This window comes from Chaetomium tenue (genome assembly GCF_020726465.1).
Source record: "Chaetomium tenue strain MPI-SDFR-AT-0079 chromosome Unknown F5144scaffold_7, whole genome shotgun sequence".
Taxonomy (NCBI): domain Eukaryota; kingdom Fungi; phylum Ascomycota; class Sordariomycetes; order Sordariales; family Chaetomiaceae; genus Chaetomium; species Chaetomium tenue.
This window is the reverse complement of record NW_027117335.1, coordinates 1,324,279-1,344,677: the sequence shown is the minus strand read 5'-3', so window position 1 is coordinate 1,344,677 and position 20,399 is coordinate 1,324,279. Positions and strand designations below refer to the sequence as shown.

General features: G+C 55.4%; 5 protein-coding genes across 5 annotated transcripts; 2 read left to right on the top strand and 3 right to left on the bottom strand.

Moving 5' to 3' along the window:
- Window positions 1-368: 368 nt before the first annotated feature.
- On the bottom strand, window positions 369-1,884 carry F5144DRAFT_541425 (uncharacterized protein; the record flags this gene model as incomplete). Its single annotated transcript, XM_066787166.1, has 2 exons — window positions 1,720-1,884; window positions 369-1,601 (listed from the first exon to the last, which is right to left on the bottom strand). Exons 1-2 carry the CDS (start codon window positions 1,744-1,746, stop codon window positions 369-371), a joined length of 1,260 nt encoding a protein of 419 aa, XP_066638900.1. The 5' UTR covers window positions 1,747-1,884.
- Window positions 1,885-6,581: 4,697 nt separating this feature from the next.
- Window positions 6,582-12,023, bottom strand: F5144DRAFT_541421 (uncharacterized protein). The gene is made up of 3 exons (XM_066787165.1): window positions 11,639-12,023; window positions 11,455-11,566; window positions 6,582-11,399 (listed from the first exon to the last, which is right to left on the bottom strand). Exons 1-3 carry the CDS (start codon window positions 11,725-11,727, stop codon window positions 6,963-6,965), a joined length of 4,638 nt encoding a protein of 1,545 aa, XP_066638899.1. The 5' UTR covers window positions 11,728-12,023; the 3' UTR covers window positions 6,582-6,962.
- Window positions 12,024-12,246: 223 nt separating this feature from the next.
- On the top strand, window positions 12,247-16,408 carry F5144DRAFT_520361 (DDHD domain-containing protein). The gene is made up of 5 exons (XM_066786696.1): window positions 12,247-12,966; window positions 13,026-14,158; window positions 14,211-14,446; window positions 14,502-15,813; window positions 15,870-16,408. The coding sequence occupies exons 1-5, from the start codon at window positions 12,730-12,732 to the stop codon at window positions 15,994-15,996; spliced, it is 3,045 nt and encodes a 1,014-aa protein (XP_066638898.1). The 5' UTR covers window positions 12,247-12,729; the 3' UTR covers window positions 15,997-16,408.
- On the bottom strand, window positions 16,302-17,265 carry F5144DRAFT_660379 (uncharacterized protein; the record flags this gene model as incomplete). The annotated part of the gene is made up of 1 exon (XM_066793262.1): window positions 16,302-17,265. Exon 1 carries the CDS (start codon window positions 17,148-17,150, stop codon window positions 16,302-16,304), a length of 849 nt encoding a protein of 282 aa, XP_066638897.1. The 5' UTR covers window positions 17,151-17,265.
- A 380-nt stretch (window positions 17,266-17,645) lies between these two features.
- F5144DRAFT_586183 (calponin homology domain-containing protein) lies at window positions 17,646-20,369 on the top strand. Its single transcript, XM_066789743.1, has 4 exons — window positions 17,646-17,885; window positions 17,962-18,172; window positions 18,266-19,949; window positions 20,005-20,369. The coding sequence occupies exons 1-4, from the start codon at window positions 17,863-17,865 to the stop codon at window positions 20,037-20,039; spliced, it is 1,953 nt and encodes a 650-aa protein (XP_066638896.1). The 5' UTR covers window positions 17,646-17,862; the 3' UTR covers window positions 20,040-20,369.
- Window positions 20,370-20,399: the final 30 nt, after the last annotated feature.

Below are 20,399 nucleotides of genomic sequence, written 5' to 3'. Positions count from 1 at the left end.
ACGGGGGATGGATGTTGGAAGGATGAGTGCGTGATGCCGGATGGGCCGGACTACAGCCACAGAGACATGCCCCTCATGGAGCTCATCGTGCTGCTAGTTGTGGGCCTGATCTACGTGGTGCGGGCGTTCATGTCTTAAAAGGACATGCCGTTGGCAGAAGAGGGAAGAATGGTGGGGTAGGGGTTGGTTGACAGTTGATGGCCGCGGTGGCCGAGGCAAGCGTTACTCCGAGAAGAAGCGTTGTGAGGAAGAGCTCAGCCTACGAATTGAGTTAGCCCTGGATAATTAACATGATATCGTTCATTTGCCCACCTTTACATGCTTCCAATGTCTTTCACTTGAGAGTTGCGGTTCCCAGTTATCTCGGTTCAGGCGCTGTTCCCGACGAAGAACTTGGTAATCTTCTGGCTGCCGTCTGCCTTCCTCTTGGTTCCCTTGGACTTGGCAGGGCTTCTGTGGGTGTTGCTCGTGGCGCTAATTTTGCCCCGCTGCTGCTGTTTCTTCTTGGCCGGCGACGCCGTCTTGAAGAATGATCCTTTCTTGACTGGCGGTTCGCCCGGATCAGGCGACAAGCTAGCCTCCCGCTTAACGCCCTTCCGCGGCGTGCCCATTCCGTTATTGTCGGTAGTCTGCCCCGGCTCTTCCGCACTCTTCGATTCCGCATCCCGACTCTCCTTATCCAACCCCGCTCCCTCTTCGACCTTCGCCTCAGCCTTCGAACCCCCTCCCTTCTTCTCCGCCGCGGCAGCAAAGAAGTTCGCAATATTCGCCTTATTCTCCCTGCTCGCGACCGGAATCACAAAGCTCGGCGAGTTATTCCCCACCTTCCCAACCTCCTTACTAACCGGATACACATCCAGCTCGCCCTCGAACGGCCGCAACAGCCCCTGCAACTCCATACTCCACTCATCCCCCCCCGGATCCAACCACTTCCACAACGCCTCCGACCCCGGCTCAAAAATAACCGGCATCCGATCATGCAAAAACCGCAACCGCGCATTACTATCCGTCGTCACCACCGTAAACGTATACAACGGCTCCTCCCCACCCTCCCCTTCACCCTCACCCCTCACACAATCCCACAACCCCGCAAAAAACATCAACCGCCCATCCCCCCGCCTCACATAATGCGGCACCCGCTCCTTCAACCCCCCACTCCCCGTCTTGAGCCACTCGTAGAACCCCTGTGCCACCACCACGCAGCGCTTGCGGCCCTTCATGCTGCCCCACAACCCGCCGGGGGCGGCGAGTGAGTCGGACCGGCAGTTGATTGTTTTGAGGAGTGAGCTGTAGTCGGGGTTGCGTTTGCTCCAGGAGGGGATCAGGCCCCATTTCATGGATTGGAGTTTGTAGCGGGTTGGGGGGGAGGCTGGCGGTGCGTCCGTTGTGGTGGTGGGGGTGGTGTCGGTGTCGCGGGGGGCGTGGGCGGGTCGGGAGGTGCCTGCTCCGCGGTCGGGCACGTCGGCGCGGTACACGACGCCGTGGTAGCCAGGGGCGAAGTTGTAGCTTTGGCGGGGTGCGCCGTCGCCCTCGTCGGCGGGGGCGTCGTTGACGGGCATGTCGTCGTTGTCTTGGAGCATCTGGCGGATTTGCGAGGGCCGCTGGAGGAGTGTCAGTATGGCCATACGGATGAAACAAAATAAAAACAATGGGTGATGCCCAGTCGTTGAGCTAACCGACACGACTCTCAGGATCAAGTGTTTCATGCTCGCCACTTACCAAGGCCATCGCGTATCGACCGCACATGTTGGCGTTTTATCTTAAAATATCGGGAATTGCCAATTGTGAAAAGGGGTAACCCATATATAGGTTCAAGTGTGACAATAATGGGGTTGGTATGTTGATGATAGAATCGGTTCCTCTTGTGTGGTGATTATGATGACGTCGGTGGAGTAATTAGTTAACGCGAGTTGGCCAGAGCGAAATCGCGAATAATGTCACCAAGTCACGTGACTCGTTAAAGGCAAAGACAAGAGGCCACTTCATGCACGCATGTAGGGTACTCTAAAGCGTCTTATAGCCCTTGACACGTTTTGAAACCGATGCCATCGGTGTGATGCCGCCACGCACAACTCTATCCAACATCTACCCTATAGTCTATATGCACGAAGGCGGTGATCGGCTTGGAAAGTTCAAGCCCGTAACCCCCTACATGTGACAAACGCGACCCAGTCCAAGCCGGACGTGACCGCATAACCGCATTTCCTGCTTGCTTGGAACCTGTACAAGATCCATTCATACAAAGGGTCCAAGTCTACGTGTCGCGCAGGATCTCAAGTGGCTCTTCTGGATTGGCGACGACCCATGATGAGCTTCACAATGAAGCTAGAGATATAATTACTCGCCTCGGGGCCTTGGACCTAGTCTCCCGTAAAAACACCTGACAATAACGGCGCGCTTCGAATGCCAGCGTTCTGATGCAGTAATCCTTACATACTAACAATAAAACGGGGCAATTAAGATGCTTATCGGGAACGGATCCCCTTGAATGCAAACTGTCTGTGTGGCCGTGAGAGATACCGCCAGCGAGACATTCTCATCCAACACGTCCAACACAATCGAGTTTCTCATGTATTTCACACAGCTCGCCTGGCCTCTGGAAGCTTCCCTGGTGTCTAAGTACAGGCCCTCGGGTGGCTGAGCCGTATCGTCTTGTGGATTGCAGCCCCTTTCTGCCTCCACGTCACTAGGTACTATTCCTCAGGGGCCGAGGCCAGCTTGCCGCCTTTCGACCGCTGGAAAGGTGTCACGTCGTATACGCCAGATCCCGGCGATTGCCTATGACAGTTAGAGAAGATGTGATGTCCATTTAGGCGGAGAAAATGCATATAAACTTGGCCCTTCCCAATCACACGTCAACCCAGTATCAAGTCTTTCCAAACCCAAGTCAGAAACATAAGTTACACCTAGTCCACCACCGGGTATTGATCGAGCTGCCTCTTCTTGTTAGCATGTTGTCGGTTTATGTACCTGAACATTCTTGCTTACTACCTACCTAAGCACAAGATACGCAAACCATGGCTTGCACCGACAAGAACTGCATCATGAACCACTACACCTGCCGGGCCTGCAGTGAGAAAATCCACATGCGCTGCTCCGGATGCGAGCAGTGCCCAAGTTGCTGTTCATGCTAGGTAGGTATGAAGGGAGGATGGAGAGCGGGTATGGGGCATGACAGATGTGTGGAGGCTTGGATGATTCAAGGATTCAGGCATCTTGCATTGATTTAACATCGCAGTTACGTAGCTAAAAACGGTGGTTTTTGATTGAGTTCTCCTCCTTGAACTGTAGCGTTTTCCTATTTGAACTGTAATGGTCCGTGCGCCACACTGCAAAACGTCGGCTAATTAATTCTGCCGCTTGATGCCTGCCACACATGTGACGAACCTGTCCTGGACCCTGTCCTGTTAGGGTTCAGCTTCGGTCGAAGGTAATCTCTCAAGGGTGCTTAGGTTCGGTGCAGCCAGAGGGTGCACAACAAGACTTGTCTCAACAGTAGGCTCTCGAGCTTATAGCGAACTGTAGTTGTGATTGCTAACTGGAGAACTCCCAGAGCTCTCCAGAATGAGTGACTATATACCTATCTGGTTCCTGCCTCCGCGATCATAGGAACGATGGGAACATTGGGAACGACGAGGAACGATGCCTCGTTCCTGTCGTTCCAATCGTTCCAAATGTTCCTTCTATGATTAGCTGAAACCTTCTTCCTAATGATTGGCTCGGGGGCGCTTCCCGCGCGGCCCCCGCGCGGCCCTGCATGTGGCCATAATCGTGACAACACACCCCCACAGCCTAAGGCAAGAGGTAAATGGTGCAGCGAGAAAGAAGGAAGGGTAGGGGGCTTGAACGAGTCAAAGGCAAAACGATTTGATCCGGATGTAGTTAGCATGCTAAGGCCCTATAGGCCCAGTGCCTCCGGGAGGGTTACGATTCCACAACGGCGCAGTGAGAACACCCCTCATTTAAGCATTTAGAATGGATTATTCAAGTGCTGATTCTTCGATTTCAGGTTTTCTTATCAATTATATGTCATTGGGTAGTCTGCAGGACATGGAAGAGTTACCGGCTTCACTCCAACCAGAGGCTGTCTTGACAGGGTCTCCTTATGGTGCACCCGCACCACCAAGCATCCCGCCAGGCCACCGTCTCCTCACTGGCCCGGCTTACGCCTCCTGCAACGAGCTCTTGCTTGATCTGAACTTTTAGGGGAAGTCCTATGGTCTGGGATTTGTGAAGAGGCGAGCTTCGAACTACATCAACGGACAAGCCACGCGTTTTGATCTCTACTGCGACCGGGGACAAGCCAGACCTTCTATCGCAACCGTCCGCAAGACCACGACTTCCAAGACAGGGTGCCACTGGCGAGGCGTTGCTAAAGCCTTGAAGGAGAACGACCGGCAGTGGACTTTCGAGATCGCCAACCAGTACCATAATCACGACACCAGCGGAGAGAATCCGGCAGAGCTGACCACTCACGCCGTCCATCGGGGACTGTCAGACGCGATGAAGAAGGACGTGGAAGCCCTGTCTCTGAATCCCGCCCAACGTCCTAGAGATATCGTCTTATTCCTTCAAAAGCGCTACCATCACACTGTCTTCACGACCAAGGATGTAACCAATTACCGGGAACGGCTGCAACGGGACAAACTCGACGGACACAACCCAACTCAAGCCCTGATCAAGATTCTCGAGGAGCATGATATCGATCATGTCGTTCGGTATTCTCTGGAGGACGTTGATAAGGTGATAGGTCTATTCTGGACTTATCCATGGTGCCTGGAGATGTGGAAACGGTTCTCAACAGTCCTTCATTTGGACAACACCTACAAAACTAACCGCTTCAAGATGCCGCTATTCCAGGTGACAGGCGTCACGAACCTATCTACCAACTTCAACGTAGCCTTCGGCCTGGTGGATAATGAGAGAGAAGACGGCTTCACTTGGTTGACGCATCAGCTTCAGGCATTGCGTCTACAGCACGACGTCCCCATCCCAGAAGTCATCATCACCGATTGTGAGAAGGCTCTAAAGAACGCCCTCACAGCAGTCTTTCCCCATGTTCAGCAACAGATCTGTCTGTTTCATGTCAACCGCAACGTTGTCCTCAACTTCAAGCGCAAGTGGAAAGAGCTAGCCAACCCCAACACGGCAAACACGCGGGATGAAGCCACGGCGGACCCGATGCTTCTCGACGAAGAAGATCAGCTAACTTTATCTCTCCTCAACGCTCCTGCCCGGGTTGACGAGACAGGTGAAGCTATTCCCGGCACCGAATCAGGCATAAGACTCCCGAGCCCTGAGGAGTTGCCCCATACCAAGGCCGGCCTATATGTCTTGTGGAAGTTCATGGTCTATACAATCAGTGAAGAAGACTTTGAAAAGGCGTAGACCCAGTTAAAAGAGTCGTTCTCTGATCAGCAGAGCATCGTTGCCTACCTTGAAGAGCGGTATATGCCGTACAAGAAGGAGTGGGCCGGGCCCTGGGTGTCCCGGTACCGCAACTTCGGCCAGCGTACCACGTCGCCCACGGAGTCTTCTCATCGGGAGCTGAAGGGATATCTCATTAGTGGTCTCTCCTCTCTCTTCAAAGTCCATGAAGTCATTAAGGAGATGCTTCAAGCCAAGAAAGTCACTTTCACGGAGAAGATCGCAGCCCAGAAGAACCGCCAGCGTTATGAATATACCGGGAGAAGTTTTGAGTGGCTGGGGGCCACAACTCGGGAGGTCTGCTACAAGGCGATCAACAAGGTGAACGAACAAAATAAACGGGTGGTTGCCGCTGGATTAGGCCGGTCGCCACCACTCCCTCCTTGTTCAGGGCGCTTTACGCAGCAGTGGGGGCTTCCCTGCACCCACAAGCTACAGGAGAAACTCAACGCGGAAGGAGTTCTCACGAAGGCCGATTTCGTCCCTTTTTGGTGGTTGGAGAGATCCCTGGAGGCAGAGTACCCCTTTCTCCGCCTCAAAGAGCCAGACGTAATCACGGCCGTAAAGGGACGGCCTCGCGGGACGGGGCCATTCGCAACGCCCTCCTCTTCGATGCCGGTAGCCGCAGGAAGACCGGTTTCGTCCTCCGGGTTGAATCCCCGGCCAACGAAGCCGTCGGTTCGGCGCCGGGCCTCCGAATGGGAATCGGAGGACCTAGCCGAGGTAGAAGGACCTCCGGCGTCCAAGCGAGGCCGGAATAACAAATCCAAAAGCTCGGCAGTGAAGGCCGTCCCGGCAACCGCCCCAATTTCACGGCAGGAGGTGCGGCAACAGGAAGTCACGCAAGACAGCGTAGAGGACTGCATTCACGTGGCAGTCTGGGGGTCAGACTAACCTCGGCCTGGAAGCAACGGTCTTTATTCTCCTTTTCTCGCAGCAGAATTGAGAGTTTTGCGTATTTTCTTGAATCAAGAACTTCTTGGTATTCGTGCGTTCTGCTGGATGAAAATGGTGGCTGTTGGAGCGAAGTTCCATGATTTGTGTCCCAAAGTAGGGCGGCGAATCATGCAGCCCACCGCCTTCCCGTTTTGGCTGGCGCACGGACCATTACAGTTCAAATAGGAAAACGCTACAGTTCAAGGAGGAGAACTCTTTTGATTTACTCCCCAGGCGTCGCACATTAAAAAAAACATCCCGCTATCGTCATGAAGAGATATAGATCTGCTTCGATGATATCCAGAACCTCCATGGAGCCCAGTTGGTGTTATTTATCTGGACTGGCGATTGGCTAAGCCTGAGGGTTGTTTCCATGGCAGAGGGAGTAACTTATGTGGTCTTCCGTACCTCGAATGGACGGTTCTCCTCGAATTATAACTAAGGGTCCGTCTGGTCGTCCTCAAGGTTTCCCCCGCGATAGCTAAGTCGAGCAGGTCTACATCATAGCCGTGTGACAAGGAGAGTGGGCTTAGTGGCTGAACTTAACACCGTAGATTCAAACCCTCCCTTCTCCGCACAACCGAAATCATCGCTAATTACTAAACTACAACCGTCATCCCACTCTTCCGCTTCTCAAACCTCGACTTCCTCCGGATCATCTCATCCTTCTTCCACGAATCCTCAAACAGCGTCGGCTTCGGCGCGACCTGGTGATCGCGTATCCCCAGCCGCCGCACCACCTGGAACGCCCCGGTACCGATCGACATGCTCTGGCCCATGATGATACACTCGCTCACACCCTGGATGCGGTCGCCCTTCATGCCCGCCGCCGCATCGAACAAGTGGTCGGGCGTCTTCTCGAACGACGCCAGCTGCAGCACGCTGTCGCGCATCTTGGCCAAGCCGAAGCGGGTGATGCCCAGGATCTCGCCCTTGTACGTCATGACGTCGGCCAGCAAGTCCATGTGGCGCGGGTCGATGCTCATCTCGCGCATGACAGCCGCGATTTCTGTGGCGATGGTCGTGCGCGCCGCCTCGATGCCCAGCACGTCGCGGCACTCCATGACCGAGTTCGTCACGCACTTGGTGCCGATCACGCCCTCGGTCGTCATGCAAGCGCGCAGCCCGTACCCTTCGACGAGCACCATGTGCTCGTTCAGGTCGTCCGTCTGGATGATGGCGCGCGCCGCGTCCGGGTAGCCCGAGATGACGACCTGCGGGAGCATGCGCTTGAGGAAGTTGACGCGGAGCTGGAAGTCGGCTGCCGACTCGTCCAGGGCGCTGGACATGATGTGGCCCTTCTCGACGGCAGCCGCACGGACTCGGGCTGCTTTACGCGCAGCGGTAACGTCCTGCCATGTGTTGCGGACGATCACCTCGACGCGGTCGCGGCCGATCCGCAGGTCCTCGGGCTCGACCTTGAGCTTCAGCTTCTTGGCCCGCACGATAGCGTCGGCGATGTCCTTCATCGAAATGCCGAGCTGCATGTCGGAGAGCGCCTGCAGGTCCACCTGGAGGACGATCTTGGCAACGTCCGGAAGCCACTCGTCGTCGATGTATGAGATTACATCTGAAACATATGTTTTCTCGATCCTACCCTTGACCACACGCGCGGCCTTGATATCCACCCGGTTTTCCAGCTCGCAGCTGATAACCGGTGTGCTGATGGTCTTCGAAGCGTTGATGATTTCTTTAATACGGGGCACACCTTGCGTGATACTCATACCAGCCACGCCCGCAAAATGGAACGTCTTAAGCGTCATCTGCGTACCGGGCTCACCGATAGATTGTGCTCCGACGGCGCCCACCGCGTGGCCAGGTTCGACTCGTGCCTTCTTGTACTTGTGGAGACACATTTGGATAAACTGCCGTAGCGTCTGCTCTGACACCTTCGCGACGCGGTTAACGTGGTCCTGCGCCTTGGCTTGGATCCTCGCTTGCCGAGCCGGTTCGTCGAGGTCGTCTTCCTCGTTGATCTCCCGTCGTAGATCTCGGAGCACATATTCCAATGGCTGACAGGGCTCGCCAAGGGCGTCAACATCCATCTCTGACCCTTCTGCTACCACCGGCTTCCACCCGTCGACTTCTTCCTTCATTCGCTTATCGTCCGGGATGCACGGGTCCAACCCCACCGACTTCCGAACCTTTGCCAACTTCATGGCGCGCTCCATGACATAATCCCGGATGGTGTTCAAATAAACTCTGGCGCTCTCGTGTTCGTCGATGGCGATCAAAACGTCATGCTCCATGCTCTCGCGGATCGTCTCGTCGTCGTACTTGATCTCCTCGTTCGTGACGAGATGTCGCCTGACATACTTGCTCCGCTCCTCATCCAGTATCGCCTTGCTTAGCTTTTGGATCTCCCAAGGCAATAGCGACGTATCCGAGTTGCTCCACGTAATGCTCTGCGCATGATTCCACGTCCTCGTAAAGTCAACGGGCTTGGCTTCACCTTCCATATCCACGGGGTCGAGCCTGTCAGCCCCGTACTGAAACTGGACGATGCCTCCCTCCGATGTTCGAACCGTGTCGTCGTACTGTGTTGACAAATCTTCCAGTGATTTCATCAGTCGCCTGGACATGTAGCCTGTCTCGGCTGTCTTGACGGCCGTATCGACGAGACCTTCTCTGCCCGAGATAGCGTGGAAAAGAAACTCGGTCGGGACGAGCCCCGTGTAGAAGCTATTCCTCACGAACCCCTTAGACGGGGGCTGGCGCGCGTTCTTGTGAAAATGCGGTAGACTGCGGTCCTGGAACCCATCAGGCACACGCTTGCCGCCGATAATCTGCTGACCGACGCAGGCAACCATCTGGGCGACGTTAATGTCGGAACCCTTGGATCCTGATTTAGCCATGATCAGCGGAGCATTGTTCTTGCTCAAGTTCCCAACACAGTAGTTACCAGCCTGCTGCCGGACTTTGCTGAGAATACCAGAGATAGAGTTTTCGAGCGTCTCCTCGAGATTGCATCCCGGAGCCTTCTCGAGCTTTCCTTGCCTATACGTCTCGATGAGATCATCACACATCTTGTAGGCGTCCTCGACAAGTTGGGCTTTGTGACTCGTCAGGGACCCTGATGGCCACACATCCCCAACGCCAATAGAGAACCCCCTCAGTGACAGAGTTCTGGCGCAGAGCTTGGACAACCGGTTCATGGCAACCGCCGCATGGTCCGGCCCAAAATCACGGAGGATGACGTAAAATACCGAGTTCTTCTTGCCTCCTCCAACCGTTGCCTTGTCCATCCTCCCGCACATAACCTCCGAGTTGCGAATGACCAAAAACGCGTCGTCGATGTCCATGTCCGGAATTTGGCCATCCTTTTTCTTGAAAAAGACCTTGTTTTTCGCCTCGAGGTTTACCAGAACGGGGGATTCTTTGTTGGGGCGCATGAGTACGTTGAAGATCTGCTTGCCAGTCCAGAGGGCCCTGGGCTTGATGATGGCAGGTGGGGGGAGCTCGAGATGGGTGTCGCCCAAAAGCATCTGGGTACAGACGTAGGTGAACGACGCCCGGTCGAAGAATATATCCTTGCTGCTCAACAGGTAAGCCGCCGTGATGAAATCCTGCGTAGCGGCGATGATGGGCTCGCCGTTCTTGGGTGTGACGAGGTTGTGTTTAACGCCCATCAAGTTGATTGCTTCTGCCCGAGCCTCCTCCGTCTGCGGGACGTGCAGGTTCATCTCGTCTCCGTCGAAATCGGCGTTGTACGGGGTACACACACATTCGTTGAGACGGAACGTCCTCCAGGGTCGAATCTTGGCGAGATGGCTCATGATACTGAGCTTGTGCAAGGAAGGTTGCCGGTTGAAGAGCACAACGTCGTTGTCTTCCAGATGACGCTCAACAACATCCCCGTATTCTAAGCTATTTGCGTGTTTCTCGCGGAGGCTTTCATTGCCGATTTTCAGGTTGTATTTGGCTCCGTCCTTCTTGATGATTCCCTGGGCACCGGGCCAAATATTGGGCCCGGTGATGACACGCTCCCTCAGCTTCTCGATGTTGGCATGGTTTACCCGCTCAGGGTAGGTCAAGTTCTTGGCCACCAATTCCGGGACTGCCACCTGCTCAATGCTCAGGTTGGGGTCGGGTGAGATGACAGTCCGCCCAGAAAAGTCGACACGCTTGCCTGAGAGATTGCCACGGAACCGACCCTGTTTGCCCTTGAGACGCTGACAAAACCCACGGATAGGCTTTCCGAAACCGGGTTGGTAGAGGCCCGGTACGTCGCTGTTGACGTACATGCCCACTTGCAGCTGCAAGAATTCCCACTGCTCCATAATGACCGGCAATGCAACCCCCTTCTTCAACGATTCGCGCAAGTGGCCCGCGTAAAGGATGATTTCTGAAAGTTTGCTCGTAATGTCGTCCTCATTGCTGGCATTCTCCTGCGCGACGGACGGCCTGATGCAGATGGGCGGGGCCGGAAGGTATTGCCACAGGAACATGTCGGGTCGGCCCTCGGAAGGGTCTAATCCTAACAGCTCACAGTCGGTTTGGCTGATCGCCCTGAAGAGATTCAGGACTTTTAGAGGATTCAAGTCCTCCATTGCCTTTCGAGTGTGTTTCTCCAGCTCCGGCGTGTACTTTTTGGCCTGGTTGAATGACGCATCAAACTCGACTTTGCTCTCGGGGGCAATCTTTTTCTGGGCTGTCGACTTATTGTAAGCCGAAAATTTGTCATGCACAAGCTTCATGACGCTCAGCTTCCGAATGACACCTTGTATAGAGCCGCAGTGCGGGCATGTCCTCGCCTTTCTACACTGCTCGTTGATTCTCTTCAAAATTCCCGACCGCCTCAGGTTGTCGATCCCAGGGCGGCGCAGTTCTTTCAGGAACTGGCGACGTTCCGGCTCCTGCAACAGAATTTTGGCGCAGTCCTTGCAAATATTCTGTAATGTCGCTTGAATGTACCTGAGGTAGCCAATGTGGAAAACGGGCAACGGCAGGCGAACGTGGCCGAAATGACCAGGGCATTCTTGCAACCCTAGATGGCATGTGCTACACTTGCTTTCGCGGTTCGTGCTCGAGGTCCCCTGTAGGTTTATTAGCTTCCATGGGCAAAAAATAGAGTGCGCTTGAGCTGCTCACCAGGCGTGGATCGAGGGGTCCATGAGGGAACGCCGCTCGCCGGTTTTCCACATCGTATAGCAAGTTGTCGGAGACTTCAAGGACACCCTGGCTCACTATGTCCTGGTGGGATCTAAGTAATGACAACGAATGAGCCTACGGCACCGAAACGATCGAGCGGGGGACGCTCCGAAGGGGCACTCACTGAACCCCGAACTTTAGCGACTTGAAGCGCTTCGGGACTTGGTCAACCAGCTGCTCCTTGCGCCGGCGTGCTTTCTGTTCGGCACCCATGGCTCCTCCGTAATTATAATGGCGAGTTGCAAGTCAAGATCGCGAAATTTCCGTGACGCGCTCGATGTCGCTGTCCCTGCTACCTGCTCATGGCAGCGATGATTGTGTGACGAATGGGTTGTCGTCGAAGGATATCGGTTTGGGACGCAGTGCCGAAAATTGAGATGAACGTGTCTGCCGAATAAATTGTGTATCCAGTCTTCTTCTGTGGGTGGCGGAAGGCAGATTTTGATGTCGCAATGCTATCAGTAGGCAAAGGAAGTAAAAGTTCACGAACAATTTTTGGCGGCGGCGGGGCAGGCTGGACCAAATGACTCCAATTCCGAAGTCGTGCCCCACCAAGTCAGTGGAATGCAACCTCATGCAGCACCCGCATCACGCCAAGGCGGATCCCGCTCTGGCTTGGCGTTGTGAAGCTCGGACCACATGTTCTGCCTGCCGGAAACGAGCAACGGTTCCAAATCCCCACCAACCAGCAGCCACGGTGTCAGCACCATCCGTCATCGTTTGCTGGGAGCATGTGTTCACTCAACGAGCTGCAGCTTCAAGAACCGACCCAAACCAAGACCACATCACCTGGCCAATGTAAATCTTTCTGCGCCTCACTTCTGAGACATTGTTGGTCAGATAAGATACCCGTGACAAATTCCGTCTTCTTAGACACCATTTTTTCGACTTTCCCATCTGTCATCAAACGCTGTTTCTAGTGCTTCATCCAATATCGCGTTTCCCCGCCAGCAGCGCCCCTCTCTCCGCCTCGCGCCGCTTTCAACGGCGAAGCCTCTGTGCCGCGAATTAGCGTTTTCGCCTCTCGCCCGTCCAGGGATTAACGACCCTCTAGCGTTGCATTATTCCTCAGTATTGGCGCCGCAATTTTCGTTGCGAATTAGTCCTTATTCCTTGCTGAGGAGGTCACATCTCCACCAGAACAGCTGTCAACTTTGGCAGGCAAGACGAATATCGAGACCTCCCTTCGGGTGGCCGCTTGGCCATACCGGAGTCATGCCGCCAGGGTCGGCTGAAAAGAAGGCAGAGAAGTCATATCTCGCCTCGGCTGTCGACTCGATCAACCCCTGGGCCGGAAGCCGCAGTGCAACCCCAACACCAAAAGACCCTCAACCGGCAGCGGCCCCGTCGAATCCCGGGGACCATGTAACGAACCCGTTCTATGGCCAAAGCTTGGGGCGGTATCCGCCGGACTGTCCATCGTTGAAAGTGAAATGGTTCCATGCCGTTGATGTAAGTCCACCGATTGGACGACGTGCGCCGGGGAGAGTACTTACAACAACTTCGCCCAGATCCCGAAGCGCAAGCCCAAATTCATGTCGGCTAAAAACACCGAGGACCCCAAGCCCACTCTACCCAAAAAGTTCGTCCCGTTTTCTGTCGAAGATTCCCGCGCCATCGAGATTGCATACCAGGGCAAGTTGCAGGACATAGAACGAGAAAGAGAGCAAAACAATGGGCCTAATGGTCCAGGGGCCGGGGCCAAACGGCCTCGCTCAGCTTCCACGGAAGGAATGCATGACGCCGACTCAACCGCTTCCCAAACCACCGTTCCAGTGAACGAGGATTTTCTGTTCGATGTTACTCTAGAGGAACGCGAACTTGCTCCTGTTTACTGGGAGGGTCCTGTTTACCATGTCCGACGCGGAAGCTGGTTTTACCAAGAGGGCTCAGCCCTCCGTCCTTGTGAAGAAAACCTGGCTGCCCAGTTGGAGGAGGGCTATCTCAAAACCAAACCGTGGCAGAATCTACCAAGGGCACGGAGCGACTCCGCATCCAAAACCGTTGCTCCGAAAACTTCGGCGAGTAACTTGAATGCTGTTGACGACGCTCAAAAGGGTGTCCCTAAGAAGGAGCCTACTCAGCAGCAGCAACCACAAACTTACCGCCTGTTTGGAGGCTACATGAACAGTGTGGTGACATACCAAGACTCGAACACGGCCTGGCTGTCATCCGACAGTATGTTGTCCTGGGTGACATCAACTATGTATGAGAGGTTCGCGGGCGGTGGCTACATGGGCGGTGTCAAGCTCGTCCGTGGATACACCGAGCCGAAAAGTTCCAAGGAAGAAAAACGACCATCGACTCCAGAGGGCACAAAGTCGACGTCTAAAGAACGTGACGACAAAACGTCTAGAGCGTTGAAGAGGCGGTCCGCACCCCCTTCTAGCGCAGTATCAGAGGCGGGCGATCAAAAAGAGGACGTTCATGACGACCTCCAGAGCACCCGAAACCGTCTGACACGACAGCTTTCAAACTTGATAGAGAGAGCTGAGGACCCTGAAGCGGAGGAAGAGGCAATCCGTGAGCGCGAAGAGGAAGAGATTTCGGGAGACTACAACACCAGAGTCGACGACAACCAAGGGCGAGACATTGAACACCTTGTGCTTGTTACTCACGGCATTGGGCAACTGCTTTCGCGCAGGTATGCATCTGCCCCCAGTCTCTAGGCCGATCTGCAGCTAACCGAACTACAGGATGGAGAGTATAAATTTTGTGCATGATGTCAACATGTTCCGCAAGACCATGAAATCGGTTTACTCGGCTTCGGCAGACTTACGGGCATTGAACTCGGAGATCAACGAACCTGGGCTTGGGAACTCCCGCGTCCAGGTTTTACCTGTCAACTGGCGTCATCTTCTCGACTTTCCAAAGCGCAAGCCGAAACGGGGGGAGCGGGATCTGGGGGAATTACACGATGAAGAAGACGACTGTGAGTGCATCGGACATACGCCACACGCCTCGCATGACGGCTAACCTATCCATAGATCCTTCCCTGGAAGATATCACGATCGAGGGAGTCGCCTTTGCAAGATCACTCATATCGGATCTCGCCTTAGACGTGCTCCTCTACCAGAGTGCTTACCGGGAGCAGATTGTCGAGATCGTGCTACGAGAGTCAAACCGTATCTACAAGATCTTCAAGGAACGCAACCCGGAGTTCAATGGCAAAGTCCACATCGTGGGCCACTCGCTGGGATCTGCAATCATGTTCGACATCCTCTGCCGGCAGAAGGAGAAGTCCCCGGCCACCGGATCGCCAAGGAACCCTCTTCGGTTCTGGCCTGCTTCTCCAGACCAGTACGAGGCAAAGGATCAGAAGGAGCTGGCTTTTGAGTTTGAAGTAGACGACTTCTACTGTCTGGGCTCTCCCATCGGGTTATTTCAGATGCTCAAGGGCCGTACCATCTCCGCCCGGGATCTGCCCAACGCCCTCCCATCGGAGAGTCCCCTCAACCCAGACTACATGGACGACCCTTTCCTAGACCTCCCAGCGTACGCCAACCAACGCCTCTCCCCCATCACCGGCCTGCCCTTCAACGTATCGTCCCCCAAAGTCGGCCAGCTCTTCAATGTCTTTCATCCTTCTGACCCAATATCGTACCGCCTCGAACCCCTCATCTCTCCTATCATGACAACGCTCAAACCCCAGGCCCTACCGTACACAAAGAAGTGGATCTTTGGGTCCGTCGCACCGCAGGGCCTGACCGGCATCGGCGCCAAAGTAGGCCAGAGCGTTTCCGGCCTCTGGAGCAGCCTCAGCGCGGGAATTGCCAGCAACCTACTCAACCGCAGCCTCGGTCTCAGCAACGAGGATGTGGCCAGGATCACGGCGTCTCAACAGCAGCAACAACAACAGCAACAACAACAGCAACAACAACAGCAACAACTACAACAACAGCAGCAGCAACACCCGTCAAGCCCTGGCGCAGGGACCAACATTTCTGCGGGGGTGATCGCGGACGGTACCGCCCTCTCTGAAGCAGAGCGCAGCGAAAAGACGGCGGAGCGTATGCGCAAGCTAGCCACTGGCGCAGCAAACGGTGCCGGCGCGGGCGCGCTGATTGACGACGAATTGGAAACGCTATTTAGTACATTCCAAAAAAGCCGGGCTGATATGGCAAGCAACAAGGATGGCAGTAAAGAGTCAGAGAAGGGCGCTGCTACTGTGGCGGAATCCTTAACGCTCAACCGGGAGAAGTGGATGGAAGAGGAGCGTAAAGCGCAGAGAATGAGGAGGGAGGAGATGAAGATCAGAGCGTTGAACCGGAACGGAAGGGTGGATTATTGCATCCAAGAGTAAGTCCCCACGTCCATGTTCTCTTTGAGTCTGATTGTTTGCTGACTGGCAGTAGGAGTGTGCTCGACTTCAACCCGATCAACACGATCGCTTCACACATGAGCTATTGGGCGGATGAGGATGTCAGTCATTTCATGCTGTCACAGATGTTGGCAAGCAAGGCGCAGAGCTCGAGGGGTTGATTTCCTGGTGTTGGGGGTAACATAGAAGGTTTAGACGGGGCGGGTCTCGAGTCATCATGGCATTGTCCGGGAATGTGACGCCAGACGGCGAGGCTTGCATTGTGAGTTTATAGAGCGTTAGATACCAGCCCAACATGGGTGTTGCTTCTTTATTTAGTTGCTGTATCTCGGGTCCCCGTTGCGCCGCCGTAGGCCAAAGTCCGATCGTGAACCTGTCAGGGGTGATATTCCGCATATGACCCGGTGGCATCCGAATTCCGTCCCCTTCCTTTTCTTTAACCTCCATGCACCAACCCCCTTTACTTTTAATTAAACATCCCCCCCTCAACCAACCTCGTCCACGGCTGCCCCAACTCCAAACACACATCCCCCGCCGTCTTCCCAGCCTCATCCCTCACAAACCTCACATCCTCGCCCCCCTCCCCGCCGCCCGCCCCATCCACCCGCCTCGGCAACCCCATCGCCAGCGCAACCTGCACCACCGCGTCCGGAAAATCCTCCCGCCTCGCCCCGCTCCCCAACCACAGCACCAACCACACCACCTCCTCCTGCCGCGCCTCCAGCGCCACGTGCAGCGCGCTCCGCCCGCCGTTGAGCGGGTCCCGCCAGGTCAGCAGCTGGGACGACGAGAGCGTCGGGCCCTCGCCCTCACCCTCATCACCGTCCTCGTCGTCCTCGTCCTCATCCTCGTTGGCGTCGTCGGCGTCCGTCAGCAGCGCCACCATCCCCTGCACATCGCCCTCCGCCGCCAGCGTGTGCAGCGCCCGTGCGGGGCGCGCCTCCGGGTGCGCGTCCAGGAAGGTCTCCTCGGCGAGGAAGGGGTAGATGTCCAGGGAGGGCTGGATACCGCCTTCGTTGGTGTAGTGCGTGAGGATGACTGGGTTGGTGGGTGCGGGTTGTGGTGCTGAGGCCGAGGAGGAGGAGGATCCTCCGGCGGTGGGGGTGTTGGAGTGGAGGTGGCGGTTGCAGGATGGGCAGGTCAGGGTGCTGGTTATGGTGGAGGAGAAGTTGAGGAGGCATTGCCAGTGGAAGTGGCAGCCGCAGGGTAGGAGGACGTCATCGGGGACGGTCTGCTCCGAGTCCTCGGCGCCGGAGTCCTCTGGGTCGAGGGTTAGGCTGAGAGGGTCGTGGCAGGCTTTGCAGGTTTCTGTCATGTTGGGCGTGGGTGGAATTTAAGGCCGGGGAGGTGTCAAATGGGAGTATCAAATCCACGGGGATTCTTCCAGTCTGTCGAGGATGTCAGTCGTTGCCTAAAAATATTGTGAAGGGCAACGCGGCCCTTGGACCTCGTGGGACTTACGTACGGTCCGTAATTATTGGATTTCCTTGGTAGGGAACTTTGTTTCACTCAATTAGGCATTAAAGTTGCTCCCAGGTCGTGAAGCTATCCACACAATGTCAACCCAAAGGAGAAGGAAATAAATTTCAGTTGCGGATGTTAGCGGTGTACCTTGCTCCACTGGCAGATTACCATGGAAACTCACTGAACCTATGCCAAGAGCAAGTGCCCAGTTAACAATGACTCCTGTTGAAGATTGGGAGATGCCTGAAGCTTGATTGGGCGGTTACGCAATCCTGCTGGGGCTTGGTTTGACACCCCGGTCGGATTACATCAGTCCCCTGAAGGAGGGAGCCCCTCCACCCCCTCCAACCCAACTCGGATGAACGAGCGCAGCAGCCTCCTGGAGAGACAAAAGGGCGAGATTCCGGCTGCCATTTCCCGCTGACTCCCTTTTTGTTTGCTTCACCTCGAACCCCGGATCTATCCACAGCCAAACATCCCCCATTGCCTAGTTGCGCCGGGGGCCATTATTGCCGCGCATCGTCAAATCATCCGCACAAGAGCTCTGCGAAATCGCGCCCGTCATGAACGTCCTCAAGCTCCAGAGGTAAGGCTTGCGCGGCTCGACAGCAATTCATATGGCGCCCTTTTTCTACTTGCCCGGTTCTAACATCTCCACGCAGGAAATTTCCTCAATTCCAACAGAACGATATCTTTTCCCTCGCCGACGCCTTCCGCAAGCTCGATGTTGACGACAAGGGGTACATTGACGAGGCTACTGCTATCAAAGCCACGCAAACAAGCGAGCGTCAGCCCTACGATGTGGTCCGTCAAGCGCTAAAAGATGTTGAACTTGATTCTTCCAGGCGAGTCGAGCTAGAAGACTACGTCGGGGTACGTCCAGATCCTGCCGATCCCCAAGCTTCACCACCTGCTGCTAGGTTGAACACGTTTCTACAAAATCCGAATTGCTAACTTGTGTTGCAGCTTGTTGCCAAGCTTCGCGACTCTCCGGCGGGCTCCGGAGGTGTTTCCGCCGCCGCCGCCGCTTCACCAGCCGCCGTCATCTCCCAGCGAACCGGTGGCGGCCACTCTTCCAAAGGCAGCATCGGCGGCAGCGGCAAGATCTTCGTGCAAGGGTCGAACTCTAACATCACTCACACCATCAACGAAGATGAGCGCACTGAATTCACCCGCCACATCAATGCAGTCCTCGCGGGCGATCCCGACATTGGCGCCCGGTTGCCGTTCCCGACAGACACGTTCGAGATGTTCGACGAGTGCAAGGACGGTCTCGTGCTTGCCAAGCTAATCAACGACAGCGTCCCCGACACGATCGATGAGCGTGTGCTCAACATTCCCGGGAGGAAGATCAAGTCTCTCAATGCTTTCCATATGAGCGAAAACAACAACATCGTCATCGAGTCGGCCAAGGGTATCGGCTGTTCAGTGGTCAATATCGGCAGTGGGGATATCATCGAGGTCCGGGAGCATCTCATTCTTGGACTGATCTGGCAGGTCATCCGCCGCGGTCTCTTGGGCAAGATTGACATCAAGCTGCACCCCGAGCTTTACCGGCTTCTCGACGAGGACGAGACTCTGGAGCAGTTCCTGCGCCTCCCCCCAGAGCAGATCCTCCTCCGGTGGTTCAACTACCACCTGAAGGCCGCCAACTGGCCCAGGAGGGTGCAGAACTTCTCCTCCGACGTGAAGGACGCCGAAAACTACACTGTCTTGTTGGCACAGATTGGGCACGAGTACGGTTGCACTCGGGGCCCTCTACAAACCCGGGACCTGCACCAGCGGGCGGAAGAGGTACTCCAGAATGCCGATAAGCTGGGGTGCCGGAAGTTTTTGTCTCCCTCGTCCCTCGTGGCCGGCAACCCCAAGCTCAACCTCGCGTTCGTCGCCAACCTCTTCAACACACACCCCGCCCTCGATCCCATCACCGAAGAGGAGAAGATTGAGGTGGAAGACTTTGACGCGGAAGGCGAGCGCGAGGCCCGCGTGTTCACGCTGTGGCTCAACAGCTTGGATGTGCAGCCAGCCGTCCAATCCTTCTTCGACGACCTTTGCGACGGCACCATCCTGATGCAGGCGTACGACAAGGTTATCAAGGGCTCGGTCAACTGGCGGGGCGTCAACAAGCGGCCGGCGCACGGTGGCGAAATGTCGCGTTTCAAGGCGGTCGAGAACACAAACTACGCGATCGAGCTCGGCAAGCAGAACGGCTTCTCGCTGGTTGGCATCCAGGGTGCCGACATCACAGACGGGCAGCGCAAGCTCACCCTGGGGCTGGTCTGGCAACTGATGCGCAAGGACATCACACTGACGCTCAAGGGCTTGGCGCAGCGCCTCGGCAAGCGCGAGATCACCGACGCCGAGATGGTCCGCTGGGCAAACGAGATGAGCCGCAAGGGCGGCCGCAACTCGAGCATCCGCTCCTTCAAGGACTCAGCTATCGGCACGGGCGTCTTCTTGCTGGACGTGCTCAGCGGTATGAAGAGCAGCTATGTCGACTACGACCTGGTGACGGATGGCCGCACCGACGAGGACGCCTACTTGAATGCTAAGCTTAGCATCAGCATTGCGAGAAAGATGGGGGCGACCATCTGGCTGGTGCCCGAGGATATCTGCCAAGTCCGCGCCCGTTTGGTGACGACGTTTATTGGTGAGTCCAACCCGTTTCAATAGGTATTGAGGATGAGAAGCTGACAATTCTGCAGGATCGTTGATGGCGACGCACGAGAAGATGCAGTAGGTGGTGTAACAAGGTTTGGTAGACGGGCAGGGGCGGCAGGTTGGTTCAGGAAAAGTTGAATGCGCAATGGGGCTCATGATTCTTCTCCCATCTATGGGTGTGTTCCAGCAGGTTGATTTCCTTGTGCAGCCGAATCCTTGAGACGGTGGTGCCCCAATTTAGGTTTACCTTGTATTTCAACCCGTCGTTTCAACAAACGGACTTGTGGTGTTCACTGTGTTTGCAATGCGAATTTACTCCTTTGGGTCACTTCTCATTGCCTTCTCGCCTCTTTGTAAAGATCGCGGATCCACTGAAGACAATCGAACAGCTACTATCTTGAGAAACGATGAATTTCAACAGTTCACTGCCCCTGGTCTG

What these genes read in the sequence shown, in the direction of transcription:
- F5144DRAFT_586183 (XM_066789743.1), top strand. Translation starts at nt 17,863, where the DNA reads ATGAACGTCCTCAAGCTCCAGAG. An exon ending in AACGTCCTCAAGCTCCAGAG is followed by an intron (nt 17,886 to 17,961) that starts GTAAGGCTTGCG and finishes ATCTCCACGCAG; the next exon opens with GAAATTTCCTCAATTCCAAC. An exon ending in AGCTAGAAGACTACGTCGGG is followed by an intron (nt 18,173 to 18,265) that starts GTACGTCCAGAT and finishes CTTGTGTTGCAG; the next exon opens with CTTGTTGCCAAGCTTCGCGA.
- F5144DRAFT_520361 (XM_066786696.1), top strand. Translation starts at nt 12,730, where the DNA reads ATGCCGCCAGGGTCGGCTGAAAAGAAGGCAGAGAAGTCATATCTCGCC. An exon ending in AATGGTTCCATGCCGTTGAT is followed by an intron (nt 12,967 to 13,025) that starts GTAAGTCCACCG and finishes AACTTCGCCCAG; the next exon opens with ATCCCGAAGCGCAAGCCCAA. An exon ending in GTGGATTATTGCATCCAAGA is followed by an intron (nt 15,814 to 15,869) that starts GTAAGTCCCCAC and finishes GACTGGCAGTAG; the next exon opens with GAGTGTGCTCGACTTCAACC.
- F5144DRAFT_541421 (XM_066787165.1), bottom strand. Translation starts at nt 11,727, where the DNA reads ATGGGTGCCGAACAGAAAGCACGCCGGCGCAAGGAGCAGCTGGTTGAC. An exon ending in TCGCTAAAGTTCGGGGTTCA is followed by an intron (nt 11,567 to 11,638) that starts GTGAGTGCCCCT and finishes GTCATTACTTAG; the next exon opens with ATCCCACCAGGACATAGTGA. An exon ending in GACCCCTCGATCCACGCCTG is followed by an intron (nt 11,400 to 11,454) that starts GTGAGCAGCTCA and finishes ATAAACCTACAG; the next exon opens with GGGACCTCGAGCACGAACCG.